A 17,089-nucleotide genomic window follows, 5' to 3' on the forward strand; every position below is an offset into this window, starting at 1 on the left:
CTTCAAACATTATGTCAATGCTATGTTAGCACAGGAAAAACATTGTATTTAAGGTGCTTTTTCTAGTGTTTCCTTCCAACTCATAATAAATTGGAATGACCAACATACTTTTCTTATTATATGTCTCAACTATTTTCAGGAAATTGCATTCTACCTAAATAGTTTAGATGATCCCCATTTCTGCTGTGGACAAAAAGCCCCAAACAAAACCAAACTAAAATAACAAAAGTAAACCATTTTGGATAGCTGAATAGTGTTTCATTACTTTTTATTTTAAGCTTTGCTAAGTTTTGATTGGGGGGGGCAGAGATGCTGGAGATTTGTTTGGTTTGTGTGTTTTGTTGTTTTGGGGTGTTTGTGTTTTTTTTTTAAATAGGTGTAGCTGTTCTATACTAGAAATGCACTGAAAGAGCTGTCACCTTAGACTACCACTCCACTGATACACCTCTTACCTCTCTTACTGGATCACAAGTGAATATTATGTCTGCTGTCCATCAGCAAAAGGAAACAAATCATATACCAAAAAGTGCACATTTCTTCCATTCTATGCCATATCCAAAATACTTCTTTAGAAACCACACAACATTCCTTTCAGCTAAATACTAGCTTTCACCAGTTTTCAAAAATCACTCAAAATAAAGAAGCATTTAACCAATCAAGTATTATATGTACTAAAAACAGATTTCAAACTTACGGTGCAATAATGGCTCTAGCAGGTCTTTTTGTGGACTGTACTTGAGAAAGCCAACCTTCTAGTTGTGCATTCAGCTGGGGTCCTATGAAGAGACAAGGAAATACTGAAGCCATAAAAGAATCTAAAATACCTAAAGAATTAATAAATAAAGTCCAAAAATCCAACAGATTTAAAATAATCTTAAATATCAAAGCCTATGTTTAAATCTCAAAAAAAAAAAACACAAAACAAAACCAAAACCCAACCAAAACCAAACCAAACATGCCGGTAATGTTGGAGGTTACAGTAGGAAAATTGCAACATCCTAGTCCAGGAAGTTCATTTATTGCACATCCAAACACGCACTTATTGTTTCTTCCTCTGTGGACTGATGCACATACTATTTCATCATTAGAAAGGATGGCTGCTGGTCTCAAAAGAGAGGCTAACAGATGACTGATTCTTCCGGTAACCGTATTTGCAGAATTCAGAAATAAAAATTAAGATGACCTATACCAAGAGAGCCCAATATGGAAAGATGATATAATACAAAGACCTTACAGACTGACATGATAGCCAATGGCTATGGTATTTGTTACTTTATTATTATCAAGCAAGCATAACAGCAGAACACAAAGGACACCGTAACCTGGAAAAACTGTAAATACACAGGAAAAAGCTAAAAGTGAGAAGACACCATGCTTATACTTATGCCTTAACAACTTCTGATCAATCAATATTTACAAGTATATCAACTTCTTGGCAACATTAACTTTGATAATTGGTCATCTAATACTTAACTTTTTTTTTTTAAAAACTAAATTCTGTACCTCAACAAGTGGCAAACATTCTTAATTCAATTAGCTGACATGATAAAAATGCCTTCTAGAAATACAACATTAAAAACAAAACACATTTTGGTTATCTACCATCACAAAGAAAACTTTTTGATGTAAAGCTATTCCTGAAGAAGCAAGTCTGGCAAATACAGTGCAACTTTCTTTATATTAAAGAACACAAACTTTCAAGAAAAACTCATTCAGCTGCTATTTTTACAAGTAACATATCATTAACAAAGAGAAAAATAGATGCACTTTTTTCAGTTGACACTATGCTTTTGACAGAACTGTATGTCAGCAGAGTTTATCTGTAAAGTATGGTGTAGTAAGCCACTTTTCTTCTACCATGCATGTTGTAGATTTTTGTATCTTCCCCATGCAGGTGTAAAACCACCAACTGCTAGAAGAAGTCAAAACCAAATTAAATTCCGGAAACTGTTTCACAGCTATGTTTCAAACAGCCCAAATCTCAAGCTGACAGCTCTCCAAGAAGCTAACAAGAACTACAGAGAACCAGAGCAAAGATGTCAACTTTTGCAGAATCCAATCAGTCACTCACCAGTGATAGCCAAAAAGCTTTCTCTAGAAAACCTGAGGGGGTGGGGTATCAAAGCCACCATTTTTTATACAAAACTTAAATTCATGTGTTTCATTAAGAAAAAGGACAACTTCTTTGGTTGTAAAGAACCCTACCTTCTTACATGAACAAGGTGAACTCATGCAATGCTGCTTCCCTAAGCCTACAATCACCTTGAATGTCTTAGTTGCTGTCTACAGTTCTAACAAGGCAAAAGAGTGACGTTGTTTAGCCACTGTCACTGCTGTACTAGTGACTTTGTGAAATTATGAAATTGTCAAAAAAAAACCCAGACACCAATTTTGCTCTGCTGCTTCTGTTGCTTGGTGAAATTACAAGCAGCAGAGACATGCAACAGAGATAAGGATAATGACATCTTAGAAAATGGATGCTGTTGCGGAGGCTAAGTAAAAATAAATAGATCTCTATTTTCATCCTCTTTCTAAGCTACTAGGAGACAAAAAAAAACAGTACTCTATTACAGTCTTACCACTCTTATTTTTTATATACTTGAGAGTGAAGACACAAATCACTTAAAAAAAACTTGACTCCCTAATTCTCCCAAAGGATGTAGAAGGATAAAGTACCTTCTGAATGAAGCTCTTTAGGAGGACAGTTATTTCCTTTTCAAACACCTATTCCCCAGAGACTTAAACAGAACACAGCTCTGCCCCACCTGACCCCTTCTCTTCAACGATGATGATCCACAGGCAGCACAACAGCAGAAGGGCCAGAACCTCTCAAGCAAAGCGAGACACCCTTGGGACTCTCTTCCCCAGCAAGGCACAGTGCTTGGCCCTCCTCCATCCCTTCTTTAGCAAGGATTTTTGATTAAGAAGGTGGTTAAGGCGATTTGCCTTTGCTTAAGACAAATCAGGTAACTTGCTGAAGAGTTTAAAGACAAAGTTCAGAATGTCTGGTAATTTCCTAAAATTCCATATGATTATTCAAATCTGGCCAAAACTTCTGATCTGACAGTGCAGTAGCAAAGATGCCCAGATTTGCTTAGTCTGCTATTACAAACACTCTGACAAAGTAACAAACATTTTTGTCCTAGAGGCAGTAAAATAACAGATCTGTATGACCCAAGGGATGAAACTTCTGTCAGTGTTTACTTAAGGACCAGGCAACACATCTGGTTTCAGATTTTCTTCCCTTTAATGTAACTACAAGGTGCCTTTGTAAATCATTAACTCTGACCTAATGTAAGTTTCCATTTCAACTGATACTTATTTGGACTATTTTAATAAAACATGTAATCAAATCTCTCTCTCCAAAGGACTAACAGAAAGAGTGGAGAGTACAACATATCCACCTGACCTTTTAGCTAAAGGGGGGGAAAAAAAAAAAAAAAAAAAAAAAATCAAACAGCACCCACATGAACTTACAGGAGTGTAGCCTACCTGCAGCTTCCTATGCTTACAAATACTTTAAGGGGGATATTCTAAAATTGTAGTTTTCTTGTTACCAACTTAGCATCAGCTTTTTGTTGAAATGTTCAGAGTTTTTCTTCCAATTTCTCAAACATGGCAATGCTTAAGGCTAAAGTCAAAATATTTGAATTAAATAAAAATACAAATAAACCCACATTATCACAGTATATATGCTCTGCCATATGGATTTGTATTATAGGAGATGAGTAGCTTCTTCATGAAAAGCTCTGTAAGTAAGTTTTGTTCATATGTAAATTAAGTTACACTGGAAAAATGTCTTTGCAAATAGTTACTGAGATAACTGCAGTAAATATCCATCTCCTAAGCTGACAAGCACAGATGAGGAATAGCGCTGCCGCCTATGTATCCTCCAGCTGCAGTGGTGGGAAGTAGGAGAGGTCCCTGCTCCTTGAGCCACAGGTGGAAAGCTCAGCTTGAGAAAGCTGGCAGGATGAGCGCAACAGAATTTTTAAGGCTAACCAGACAGAAGGACAGAAAGCCTTATGGATGCAACTTCTGGATGCAACAATCGATACACTTTAGCATTAATACTGTAAGATCAGACCTTGTATTGATTAAAGGAAGATTAGGTGGCAAAATATGAGCTTCACTGAAGCACATAACATTCAGATCTGCATTTCAATCCTATGAAGTAAAGTATAAATGTAGGTATGTAACTAAAGAATGCTGACATTATTATCTGTGGATATTTCACATCCTGTTTTGTTTCGGAAAGCGGCAGAAGTTATGCCAAATTAAAAATAATTTCGAGCACAGACCAAGTCTCCACCAGACAAATTTATGGATACAGCTACAGGCAGCATTTATTCAAATATCTTGCCTAAAAGGATAAATTATTTTTACAATCAATGTTATCCCCTCACAAAGCACTACAGTAAGGAATCCTTTCTTCCACGTTAAATGCATGCCAGTGTTACCCAATGAATAATGGCTCAAAAGACATCTGGTAGTCACACACACTTAGGTTCATCACCTCAATTTACAGCTGTCATGGTCCAGGCTTTGTGGGTTAAGCCAAACCAGCACATTCTTTCCACAGCCAAGCTCACCTCGTCACATGAGGCTGAAATGCTTATATGCCAAGTGTCAACACAAATATAATGGGAACTTGTTCCTGTCCCAGCAGCCACCATTACTAGTGCAAAACATACCTTTCCAGATTGGTAGGGAAGACGCAGTGCTTGCTCCAAATCGTCAGTCTCAGTGAATGCTTTTTTTACTGGAAAAGCATAAGCCTCAACCAAAATTCAGGGCAGCACCAGGGAAAACTGCTCAGGTCTCCCTTGGTTGCACGTGTACGGCACTTGCAGTAATGCAAGTAATGCTGGAGCACAACGACAGTAAAGCCAGAGTCCCCAGCTTCCACATTTCTACTTGACAGCTTTTACTTGTCTAAGCATATCTCCTACTGTATAGGAGCCAACATTTTTTTCTGAGCCTTACTCCTTTTATCTTTTAACTACCTTTACCCATTGATGACAAAGTCTACACCTTAAAAATACTTCTAATAAATATTACAGCATATGGACTAAGAAGTAAATAAGTCTTTATTCTTGTAGGGTGTTAGAAAAATCAAGGTAAGTAACAGTGAAACCTTGGGGGCTAGCATACATTTAGTTTAATAACTGGAACTAAGGGAACTCCTCTCTCCACAACTTTGAAGGTAAATCCAAAACATTTAATTCAATTGTCAGGCAAACTCCAATCTGAAATATGACAGAGGACGAACTAGTTTCTCTTCTTAGTTAAAATTGCAGAAAGTATAAGGATTGTTTTAAATAACACAGGCCCCACTTAAAAAAAAAAATCTCTTTCTCACTGCAACAAAAGCCAAATCCTTGAATAAAGAACAAGTTTTATCTACGCAAAGACTAGGATCTGTCAGGAATAGAAGGTGATTTCCAACAACTCATGTTGATGGGCACATTCTCTGCTGCTAGTGTATACTCTCTTCCAATACTGAATACTGATGAAGCGGTAAAATCAGCCTATAAGCAAGGCAGAAATTTACTTATGCAAACTATAGGACTGGGGAAAAAAAAAATTAAGATACAAATAAAGATTACACTGATGCTATATAAGCTCCTATTCTACACGTTGTAAGATGAACATAAAACAGCAGGTAATGCTTGAATGGGAAGATAAAACTGAAGCCACAACAGAAACATTGAAAGCCACTTTGGTGGCAGTTCTCACTTTTATGTCCCAATTTTCCAGTATTCACTAGCATTTTAATTTCCTTTACTGGAAGTTATTGGGAAATAAATAATCAAACTATAATGCCACTCATTAAAAATTATCTCAGCAGTTACATCATTCAGAGGTCCAAACAAATGACCTTCTGTTTTATAGCTCTGAGAGAACATGATTTTGGCTCTAATACATGCTAAATGTAACCTGAATTTGTGAAAGTATTGTGAAGTACTTGCAGGCCCATTTTAATAATACCAGGAGTGCACCAAATGTAAAGCTCTTTTTCAACTCCAACTGTACAGTAAAAGTTGAACCTGCACTCTTTACTTGGAATATCTTGATTCTGACTGTATTTAAGTGATTTGGCTAGAAAGAATAGCCTGGAAATTATATTTTAAATTATTCTGGTATACTTTTGCGATATACAATGTTAAAAAATACAGTTTGCATATTAATACTGTGTTCCATGATTAATCCATAAAAAAGCCAGTGATGACACATCCACTTTCCCCATAAAAAAGATAGAAGACCAAAGGGAGAGAAACATTCCATTTAGTATTTAACATTGCAAAGCAAATACCTTACAAATTTGCAAGACACTATGGTTGTTGTTGTTCACAGATTGCAAGGTAAGAACTTAAGTTAATAGCTGTATTTGCAATGGTTCAGCTAATGTCACAACATACAAGATTTTACGATCAGTACATTAATTATCTTGCTACTGCAGAAAGCTCCTTTCACTGCAACAGAGAACAGGTCAAAACTTTCTCTCATTTCAGTGACCCTCACATGCTTTTTTATATTTTTTCCTGGATCCATTTGTCCATGACCATCTACAAACAACACAGTGGTTCATTACTTGTACATTACATTTATGAATGAGCTGTGATGAGTTATTCCAATTTTGGGGAACATGCCAGGCGTCTTGGCACACCAGAGTTAAGCACTTTCATAAAAAGACTGGTTTATGATATAGTGACCATCTTCCTCAACCCCTCATCTGCATTTATAGTCTAACACCACACGAGACTGCACACATTATTTCCTTCTGGCCACTTCAGCTGCCACTTCAGATCCAGCACACTACAGAGAAGGGTTTCTGCTCTAAGTTAAGATAGGATGCAGCCCCTCAGAGGGTCAGTGAAAGACATCCCAGCAGCAGTGTTTGCCCTCAGAAACCATGGGCAGCAGGCCTGCTGAACAGATTACACATATTCAGCAGCATCACAGCAGAGCAGAAACAGCCGTAACCACTGTACACACTTTCTCTGATGCCGATGAGAAGTTCCAGCTCATCCCAACAAGCACACAAATTCCGGGATTACATCACCATTCATTAAAACGGACACTTTCATGTCACTCTCCAGGGCCCCCAAGCCCTGGAAGGTGCAAGTGAGAAAAACTGTACTATCTCAGAATCACACTGCTATTGCATGTTGAAACTGGCTACCTCAAAGAGCTAATAACAGAGAGTTAGTGGGTTTTGGAATCAGAAGAATCAGTATTTGGTACAAAGGCAGGAAAAAAGCACTAATGCAGGTCTTATTGGGGATACAAAGGAGTAGAAGAGACTGCAAACATGCTAAAATACTGGCCAACTTTGAGAGAAACATCATTTCTAAACAGATCATTCATGGCACACAACTGCCTTTTTCATTTATTTTCTGATCTGCAGAAGTTCTTCGAAGTATTATCCTTTCCAGCTAACCTAGACACCATCATGCAGACCTCAGTCCGAAAGACAAGGTCTGAACATCCCTGGCCGCATGTTAGCCAGTCAGCAGAAAACCAACTCTGAACACAAGAGTACCATGAAGTTTAAACTCTCTTCAAACATTTATGTGAAGACAGACCATTTACTTGGCTCATCATAAAAAATAGCTTTGAAGACAATAAGCACAATGGCCTTTCAAGTTGACACAGCAATTACTCTGCCAACTCACATTTGCATCAATAAGTGTATGGAAATGAAGGTTCTCCTAGTTCAAACAATTTGGCACAGGCTCCCAGAAAGCACACCTCTGACCACTATGGCTTGGTTAAGGGAAACAGAGAAATAAGCCATACCTAATACAATGACAAACTCATTTTGCAGGGCAAGTTTCAGATCATGTAATATTGTTATTCACACACTCTCAATTCGATTTTAGTCCTGTGATTTGGAATAGCCTACTAAAAACCTTTGTGTTTTGTCTGTATCAGCATGCCCCTAACTGAGGAAAAGTTGAGACAAGAAGTCTTATCAAACACTTTAATGAAGAGTGGTACAGTATTCAATTAGCACTTCCAGGAGCCAGGCAAGGCAGCCCAGCTGCCAGTGGATAAGCCATGTTAAGCACCCTAATGTGTGACATCTCACTTGTAATGGCATGCTATACAGGAAAAAAGATGCACATAAGCTAATGTTTATTTTCATTTCAGAAATGTATGGATTGATTCCCCACAGAACTGCTTAGTGCTTACAGAATCGACTCACATGGAGGAGTAAATCAGGAGAGAGCATCCACACGCTGTCCTGCAAATAGTCCATGCTCAGGATATCATGTTATTCCCATTATATTTCAGCTGCTCCTTTGGTATCTAGGAATGCATCTGTCCAGCATTCAAAATCATGGAAAATTATGCCATTTTTGTTTCAAATTGTCCTTAATCTTCCCCTTCCCCATGCTGGTCAAAATCAATTTCTCAAGAGGTCTGGACACTAGGTGGTTGAATTAACCCAGCAGGAGTGAGATTTTCTTCCAAAAATAAATCAGAGTGTAATATTTTTCACCACACAACAGTGATACTTTTTTTTAAAACAATATATATGACAGCAGTGCAACAGGGCAATATTTCTGTTTACATGGTATGCCTTTATCTCATTTTTGCAAGTGTTTTTAGTGGCCACCATGCACCAGGCTGTCAGTCCACAGAAGCAATGGCATGCCACATACCATTTTTAAGTTTCTTACAAGCAGACATATAGATCAAGGTCTGCCAGTAAAAAATAGGTTATTTAGACCAGTGGCCTACTATCAGCAATGGTCATAGAACTATGTCAGTTTGGAAGCTCAGCTGTAAAGCTTCCCATATTCAGTGCTGCTGCTAAGTAGGAGGAGGAACAACTGACCAGACTTCATTGTTAGTTTGCTGCCAGACAAACAGTCCACAGCTCCACATCTAAAGTCCATTAAGATGCTACACAAACTGACATGGAATGAACATGAACTTCCACACACCAAGAATTCTAAAGGAGAAGATACAATGATAATTTTGGTCAAATTTTTCATACTGAACTCAACTGCAGAAACTTCTTACGGAACTTGCTTTTAAAATTTTTCTTTACAACAGCAGATTATGGATGAAGAACACGTGGGAAGTCAAATGCTAACACAACCGCGAAGCCCATCTTCCCCTCCCTGCTGCCCTTCTCAGCTTCATCAAATGAGTAGGAAGCAGTGAGCTTTCTGCCTGGGACCTCACTTTCCCTCCAGTAACAAAGTTGTTTACTTACAGTTAGATGTGACATTCTAACATGTGAACATGCCTGGATGTGCATAATTGCACAGTCTCATCTGCTCTAAAATGTTAATTAGCATCATGCAATTAGATGATGTATTTGCACTAGAATGTAGTGCTTGTTTGTATTTTCCAAGGCTGAACCTAAGCAGTGCATATCCCATAGCTGGAGAAAATAGGGGAGTGAGGGTCTACTTTGAGCTGAAGCAATTGCTGCCCCACAGAAATCAGCAGTCTCTAAAGACAAGAAGTGGTATTCTAAACCCTCTTACATTGACCCTCCACGAAGAGCAGTAATTCCCTCTTACTTGGTTGTGGCTTCACCTCTGATATTGCTTCCACTCCTGCAGCGCAGAGGAGCTGGCTAATCCAGTTCAAGGACATCCTCTGGCCACGAAAGCTGGTTTGCATTCTGGATCCATCCTTTGTCCTCTTCTCCCTCAGTTGGCTTTGGCCCTTATTTCCCAGGGCTGACTTCTATAGCCAGATCTCACAGATAAAATTTTTTTAAGCATAGCAATGGGTGCTCTACTTCTGCAGTCAACCCCACCCGGATCCAGGACGCCATGCATCATCCTGGATGTTTTGTTGATGTTTTACCCTCAGGTACCAGGCACCTAAGGATAAACTGCCACTTAAAAACCTCATCCCCACACAGCCTCTTTAAAATGCTTTCAGACATAATGATTTTGAACACATCCTTCAAAAATCATGTTTCTCATTACCCTTTCAGACAGGATCATCTTGACTATGGAGCAGGATGAGGGTTTCAAGGGCATCCGCTTGCCCTGTTGTAATCAAACTCAGCTCTGGAGAAAGAGAGCAGTTTTCAGGAAACTGGAAGCTTAAATGCTAACCAGTTTATATATAACCCAGCAAATCGCTTCTGGGCCGAGACGGTAAGCACAAAGAGAGTAGGTAGGAGGACTTGACAATGCAATCCCTGGAGAATCGTGGGAATGCACTGAAGAACTACCACAATTCAAACTCTAATCCCTGCCTCAGCTCCATCCTTGAAGCTATACAGGTTGAAACGAAGTGGTAAAATCCAGATTTTCAAGTGGTACAATTGAGGAAACGAGCCTATGTTACAAGTTTGAAATAGCTGCTGACGTGTGAGTTTGGACTAAAATACAGGAAGATTTTAAGTTTCCATGGTGAACACATATCTTCTTGGCCCCCATTTGTCTCCTCTTGAGTTTTGATGGACCCTCCTAAATGGCACACAAATACTAGCTTCCAAGCAACGAATAACAGGTAGTCCCTGTCTTGCTGAACAGGGAGAATTCCAGCTTTCACATAGCCTACGTAAACAGCACAAGATACTCTTCCTCTATAGGAAGAGACATAAATAATGCTCTTTTCTTGTTTAAGGAAAACCCTACAAAAGAAAACAAAACACACTTCCCAAAACTCCTGCCCATACAACATTAACAACCACTTACCCCCACTACACACGCTGTGACTGTTACAATTTAACTTGTCAGCAGTACAGTCTCCATAACTCGTTACATGATTCAGTTCGGGTTTTTTCAGGCAGTGTAAGTGTCTGGGCAAGCATCCCACACCTCCTCAACAAGCAATACCCAGGGGGCTGCCCAAAAGCAACAGGAGCAACATGCTTTTGGATGTCAGACAAGTAGTACTGGCCAAACTAGTCACACAGAATTACCAGGGTGTAGTCTAACAAAATTAGGCACTGAATTTTTATAGAAAAGAAAACAGCCAAACACAGCATCTATGCTTCTTAAATTGATTTGGGGGGGGGGGGGAATAATCGTATTTGCAAGTATCCAGCAGTAACTTGGTATGAAGTCCAACGTCAAGCAAACTACAAAATTTATGTGTAAGGTCATCTAGCCATTCCACTTTGCAAATCATTTTTCTACTTTATTCATAAATGAAAATATAAATAGCACAAGCAAGCTGAGAAGCGTTACCACAAAGCTTCAGTGTTTTGATGTCTTTGCATGTGTTTAAATCTATACCTTTTACATAATTTTGTTTGCTTTCTGTAAACAGAGTACCACCTACCTTTCTAGACCACTGGAAAAAACTGTAATTGCAAGCTATTGACAATGGATGAGGATTTGAGACCAGTTTTGTAATGGACACAACAGTTATGTTTGGAATATTACACTCGGAAGGAAAACAATCATTCTCTATTGTTGTCTCGAAACGGCCTACCCACCATTTGAAACCCAGCTACTTATCTCACAAGCTGCCTCTTCCTGTGTTACCCTCCTCCCTGCATTTCTTTCCTTCCCTTTCAATTTTTGCCTCATACCTCGTTCATTAATCTGTGGAGGAGAGGGGAAACTGCACCTATTATGGCCAAGAGAAGTGTATGACTTTTCACATCTAGTTCTTCTTAAATGTCAGTTTAGGAACCTGAGTGCATCTTTTTATTTTTGTTTTTAAATTGTATCCCTCCCCTCCCTCTGAACTATTCTCTACCACGGCCTCTTGTTCATCTAAGCTTGTTCACCTGCAGTTTTGTAATGATCTTTACTCCTGAGGCCAGTAAAAGACCATCCCTTACACATCTCCTTATTAACAGCTCTGAAAATACAAACGTGCATCCTATCCACAACAGCAGAGTTCTGCCCCAAAACCCAACAAAACTTATTTCCAAACATACGTGCTACCAAGCCATTATGACAGGCTTCTGTCTTTTTCTGGGAGGGCGAGGGGAGCGGTGGTCCTCCCTCCACTGCGCCATGTCTGTCTTCTATTCTTTTTCTGCAAATGCTACATTTTTAAATGGATGGAGCCCATTCTGTACCACTGCTTTATAACTTTTCACTACTACTAGAGAAAGCGCTCTGGAAGAAAAGACAGAAGCTCATCTTGGACTACAAGAAGTGAAATGAACCTCCTTATTTCCCCCCCACCCCATCACCTGCCTTCTTAACCCTGCAGAACCCCCCCAGACATCCCGTGTTCTCTCAGGAAAAACAAAACAAACAAAAACCCCAAAACCCAAAACCCACAAGAGCGCTCCAAAATACCGAAATCCGTTCGTGGGCCCTCATGCCGACTAAGTGCAATATTCGGTAGGAGGCACGACGCGCGGGCTGGCTCTACCACCCCTGCCTCGAGGCACGGAGGGGCAGCGATGCGCGGCTCTAAACCAGGGGCGGGCACGCACCGAACGCCCGGGGGGGGCGACCGAGCCCTGGCCACGATCAAGCACCGGTTTTCCCGGCGACGGGTGCCGCTGCGCCGGTGCAGGCTCCCGGGCCGGGCCGGGCCGGAGGCGGCGGGCCGGTCTGCTCAGCTGACCGAGGCGCACGCGACGGCCACCGGATGCACGGCGGCACCCCCTCCCCGGTTCCGCCCGCCCCACCGGCTGCCCGGGCCGCTCTCCGCCGGCAAGCCGGGCCCGGCAGACAGCCCACGGCAGACAGCCCACAGCCCCCGCCCCGCTCACCGGGCCCGGGAGGGCCGCGGCCCCCGGTCCCCCCTCGCCCGCCATGTGCACGGCCGCGCCGGCGGGGGCGTGGCCGGCGGCCCCTCCCCGCGGCCGGTACCGGCCCCGGCCCCGGCCGCGGTGCCGGCGGCGGAAAGTGCTGATTCAGCCCCCGCCCCCCGCCCCCGGCGGCGCTGCGGGCCGCGGCGCCGGTACCTGAGGCTGTGTACCAGCTGCCGGCGTGGCTGGCCTCCCGGCAGAGCACCCGGTTGGACATCTTGGTGCCGGAGCCGCCTATGGTGTTCGGGGGAGGCGGTGGGGGACGGGCCCGGCCGCGGCGGCGGCGGCGGCGCTGCTCCCCCTCCTCCCCCGGCACGGCCCGGGCCCCGCGGGCGGAGGCGGCGCTGCCGGCGGCGCCTCCGGGCGGGCGGGCGGGCGGCGAGCGGGAGGGGGGCGCGCGGAGGCGGCGGGCGGGGCGGCGCGGGCCGGGGGCGCGGTGTCGAGCTCGGCCGCAGGCGGTCGCCCCGCGGGGGGGGGCGCGGAGGGGGGACGCGGGGACAAAGCCCGAGGCCGAGGCCACCGCCGCCGCCGCCAACTCCGCGCTGGCAGGTGGGGGGGGGGGGGGGAGGGCGAAGAGAAGGAGGCCGCGGCAGCGACTGGGTTTGGCCCGGCGCGGCTCCCGTGGACTAGGGGCCGCACAGGCGCCGCTCCCCCATTGGGCACGAAAGCAAAAGCCTCGCCGCCATTGGCCGCCCTCCCTCGCCGTTCCCGCCCACCGCTTTGACAAGCCCGGAATGGAGCGGCGCCGCCTCGTGGGGGAGGGGGCAGGAAGGCGGGGTTGGGAGGGAGAGTTCCCCTCGGATTCGCCGGGCGCGTTGCCGTGGCGATCGCTTCTGGCCCCGCTGATTGGCCGGGCTGTGTCTCCGTGGTGGCAGGGAAGATTACGAGCGCAGGTCAGATGAGGGGAGGCCGGTGCGGGGCGGGGGGAGGGGGCGAGCGGGGCCGAGGGGGGGGGAGCTCCGCCCCGCCCCGTAGCGCCCCCCCCCCCCGCCCGCCCCGGGTCGCGGAGGGCGGTGGTGGTTGCGCTCCCGTGGCGCCGCCCCCTTTGGGGGCGCGCGGCCGCCGGGCCCTCTCCGCGCCCCCGGCCTCGCCGCCTCGGCGGGGCAGGGAGCGGGTAAGGGGAGCGGAAGCGCGGCCGGCTGCCGGAGCCCCCCCCTTTCTGGCGCGGCGTGGCGTGGCGGGCCGGGGGAGGAGGTGAGGGTGGGCGGCCTTCTCGGGGGCGAAGCGGCCCTTTCTGGTGCCTGGGGTTGCCCCCTTGACGTGAGGAGAACATGGTGCCGCCTCCGCTCTCCCCGTGCCCGGCACGGTCTGCGGGAGCAGTTCGGCTTGCGAGGGCTCGAGGGGCAGAGCATCGTTTCCCTAAGGCAGCGGTTTCGGGTTGAGAGAACGGAGTTTGCTGGGCTGGAGCTGCTCCTTTCTGAGCTAGCACAGTTCCTTTCCTACGGCTCCCTGCCCGTACCGTTAGGTCTTCGGTACCGTGGCACGCGGCGGGAGTACATCTGTGTAGAAGTCTCCACTTCTTCTCACCTTAATCCTTCCCCACCCCTTTAATTTAATGGACTGCCGCCTTGGAGACATCAAGCGTAGCTCAAAATAGCTAATAAGGCAGAACTGGAAAGGGGAGTGTGGCCAGTACAAAAGGGGGGAGGGGAAAAAGCAATTTTAGCCACTGACGTATGACATGCAACCAGGAGAGAGGGAAGCCACAACAGGAGAGATGAGGGGCTGCAGCCATTAAGGCTGACTGATGCTGTTGTGAGGTGGAGAACATATGGGCAAGGTCAGGAACCGCTCTCCTCCCCCTTATGTCATTTTATTCTTCGAAAACTCCTCCAGCCAGTTATAAATGCATGCAAAATACAGAGCTTTTGTTGGTTTTTTTAACAGTAAAACAAAGGAAACGGGGGGGGACAAAGGTATTGTTTGCAGTATGTCTTGAAGATCAAAAAGGCTCGTGTTGCAGAGATATGGCTGATGTCATTTTTATCAGTGAGGATCCTCTGCACCCATGACACTGGCCTCCCAATACAGCTGAGGGGCAATAAGGACTGGAGTCTCCAATTAATAATATTTGTAATAGGTTGTCATGAGAAAATGGGGCCCAACTATCCCAGCAAATGTCTGGTGTTTTATGTAGCCTTCACTGCTCTATCTATCCTTATAGTATTCCATTGTTATTTTAAAAGTAGTGTGTTGAAAAAGGTTGATGGGGTTTATAACTGCTGCCTAGACTGGAAGAATTATCCTGCCTGACTGCTTTAACATAAAACTGTATTGGCAGTTGTGATTACCCATTTATAATTCTCAAATCTTTTACATAAACTTCAGTACTGGGAATAGTTCCTGAACTGACTACTAATCACTCAATAAAGTTAACTAAATGCAGCAGAGGATAAATTCTACTCCATGGGGAAAAATAAATGTTGTGATTATATACTTATAAGAAAGGTCATGCCAGCATATAGTTCAAGTTTCTGATGCACCATTGTCCCAGAATCCACCAAGAACAGTTAGAGGAGGCTGCTAGGAGGACCATCTTAGGTGAACTGGAAGTTAAAATAATTTTTAATTATCTGGTATTCCTTTCTACCATTTAGAGGAAGAGCTTTCATCTCCTCTAAGTGCTTCCCCTCCAATGAAAATATAAGAACTTCCAAGTGGTAATCTAGATGGCTTAATGAGTAGAAACATTTTATAAGTATTTTCTTCTGGGTTTACCACCTTTCTTTATGTAGTGTTTTTTTCTTCTTCACCTTCCCTTTTTAAATTTCTTAAATATATTTATTTTATTGTTGTTGCTGCATACCTCTTGGGCTGGATCTCTTTTCTCCTTATGCTTCATTTTTAAGTTTCTTTCTCCCTTGCTTTCCTTATTAACCTTTCTTTCCTCGTGGGTAGTTTTTTCTCACCTGGATTAGGTGTAGATTTGGATTAAGTTTTTACTTTATGTAATGTGAACAAAGCATCCATGTAGATGCAGAGGAACAACTGCAGCTCAGTGTTAGCAGTCATAGAAAGCACAGGCTTTTTTGCTAATCCTTAGATTGTGACACATGCCACAAACACCATGGCGGCCTGTTTTCCAGTGAATCTCTGTCCTTCTCCGTTATCAACTAGCACTCAATCCAGAGCCCAGTGAAACTGGAGGACATCCTCCTCAGTTTCTGCCTGTTCCTGCCAAAGCTTGTCATCCATAGTACTACAGGGGGAATTTCTGCTGTTTCCACTGGCAAGGGTGACTAGGATTTTTTCTCTGTTCCACATCACAGGTGGACATAATACCACTGAGCAGCGTTTAGTGATTTACGGTTCCTCTTTTTAAACTTCTATCACCTCCTGATTGTGTGGATTGTCCAGCTCATAGTTCACAAATGAGTTTCACCATGTCTAGTGCATACAGGTGACTCATGGGGGGTTACAAAAACGACTCAGCCTTGGATTGCCTTGAGGCCCCGTCTCTCTGCAGAGACAACTGGACTCACAGGGAACTGTGTAGACAACTTAGCCCTGGGCTGTCTGATAAACCCTAAACTAAACAGGGCGGTGGCTGTGCCATTCGAAGAACCAAAACCTGAACTGAGCCTTGAAATCCCTTAACAAATAGTATGCCCTGAGTCTCAATCCAACCACTATTCAGTTTCCTGAGGAAGTAAGGTAAAAAAAAACCCAAAACTGGAGGGTTTCAGCTTCAGTTTCAAATGACAACCTTGTGTATTCAAACAATCACAGACCAGCAAAGGAAAGATAAGGGAAAACTCCACTCAGATATACATAATCCATTTAGGCATATATCATAATCCACTCAGACATAGTCATACACACCATTCCACAAGTCAGGGGATAAAAACTCTTAAGATTCAGGTTGGAACTGAGGGAGTCACTTCTCCAACTATACAGTTGGCTTGTGAAGGAACACACCCCCCCACACCCCCCCACCCCCCCGATCTGGACACAGGTCAAGGTAGCTTCCCTGGGATTGAGAGCCCTTACCTGGAGGGGTAAGTGAATATTGTTTATGCTTTAAGTTTGTAAACACGTGTGCTTGTGGTTGTCTGTGAATCGCTTGTGGTTGTAATAGTGTACTACTCTTCCCTTAAAAATTGCAGTAGTGCATTCCTCCTTTGTATCTGTAAAACCTGCAATAGTGGCATGTTAAATCTGTAAGTGAAGTTCAAATAAATCGTTTGCTTGAACCTTGCAGTTAAGTCTTTTTCCGTCACACTGATCATGGATTGTTTCTTTGTTTAAAGGCTGGTGTGCTCCCTCAGTACCACATAAGGTAGGCAGAAACAGAAAAGCAGGCAGCTCTTCAGTTAAATAGATGGCGGTGCTGGGCTTCCTGGTGCTCAGGGCATAGAGGTATGGAAAGGTTCTAGCCAC

At 43.9% G+C, this 17,089-nt stretch overlaps 1 protein-coding gene across 2 annotated transcripts in view; it reads right to left on the reverse strand.

Annotated features, from left to right (window-relative positions):
- The window catches only part of MEMO1 (mediator of cell motility 1), a 28,190-nt gene extending 15,113 nt beyond the window's left edge, over positions 1–13,077 (reverse strand). The window contains exons 1-2 of one of the 2 annotated variants that reach the window (XM_075043052.1): positions 12,866–13,077; positions 695–776 (exon numbers count right to left, since the gene is read on the reverse strand). In XM_075043052.1, the coding sequence (XP_074899153.1) occupies positions 695–776; positions 12,866–12,926 (143 nt within the window). In that variant the 5' untranslated portion in view covers positions 12,927–13,077. Of the gene's footprint in view, positions 1–694; positions 777–12,865 lie in introns of those variants that run through there. The other variant, XM_075043053.1, reaches the window with a different exon arrangement.
- Positions 13,078–17,089: the final 4,012 nt, after the last annotated feature.

This window comes from Buteo buteo, chromosome 12 (genome assembly GCF_964188355.1).
Source record: "Buteo buteo chromosome 12, bButBut1.hap1.1, whole genome shotgun sequence".
Classification (NCBI taxonomy): Eukaryota; Metazoa; Chordata; class Aves; order Accipitriformes; family Accipitridae; genus Buteo; species Buteo buteo.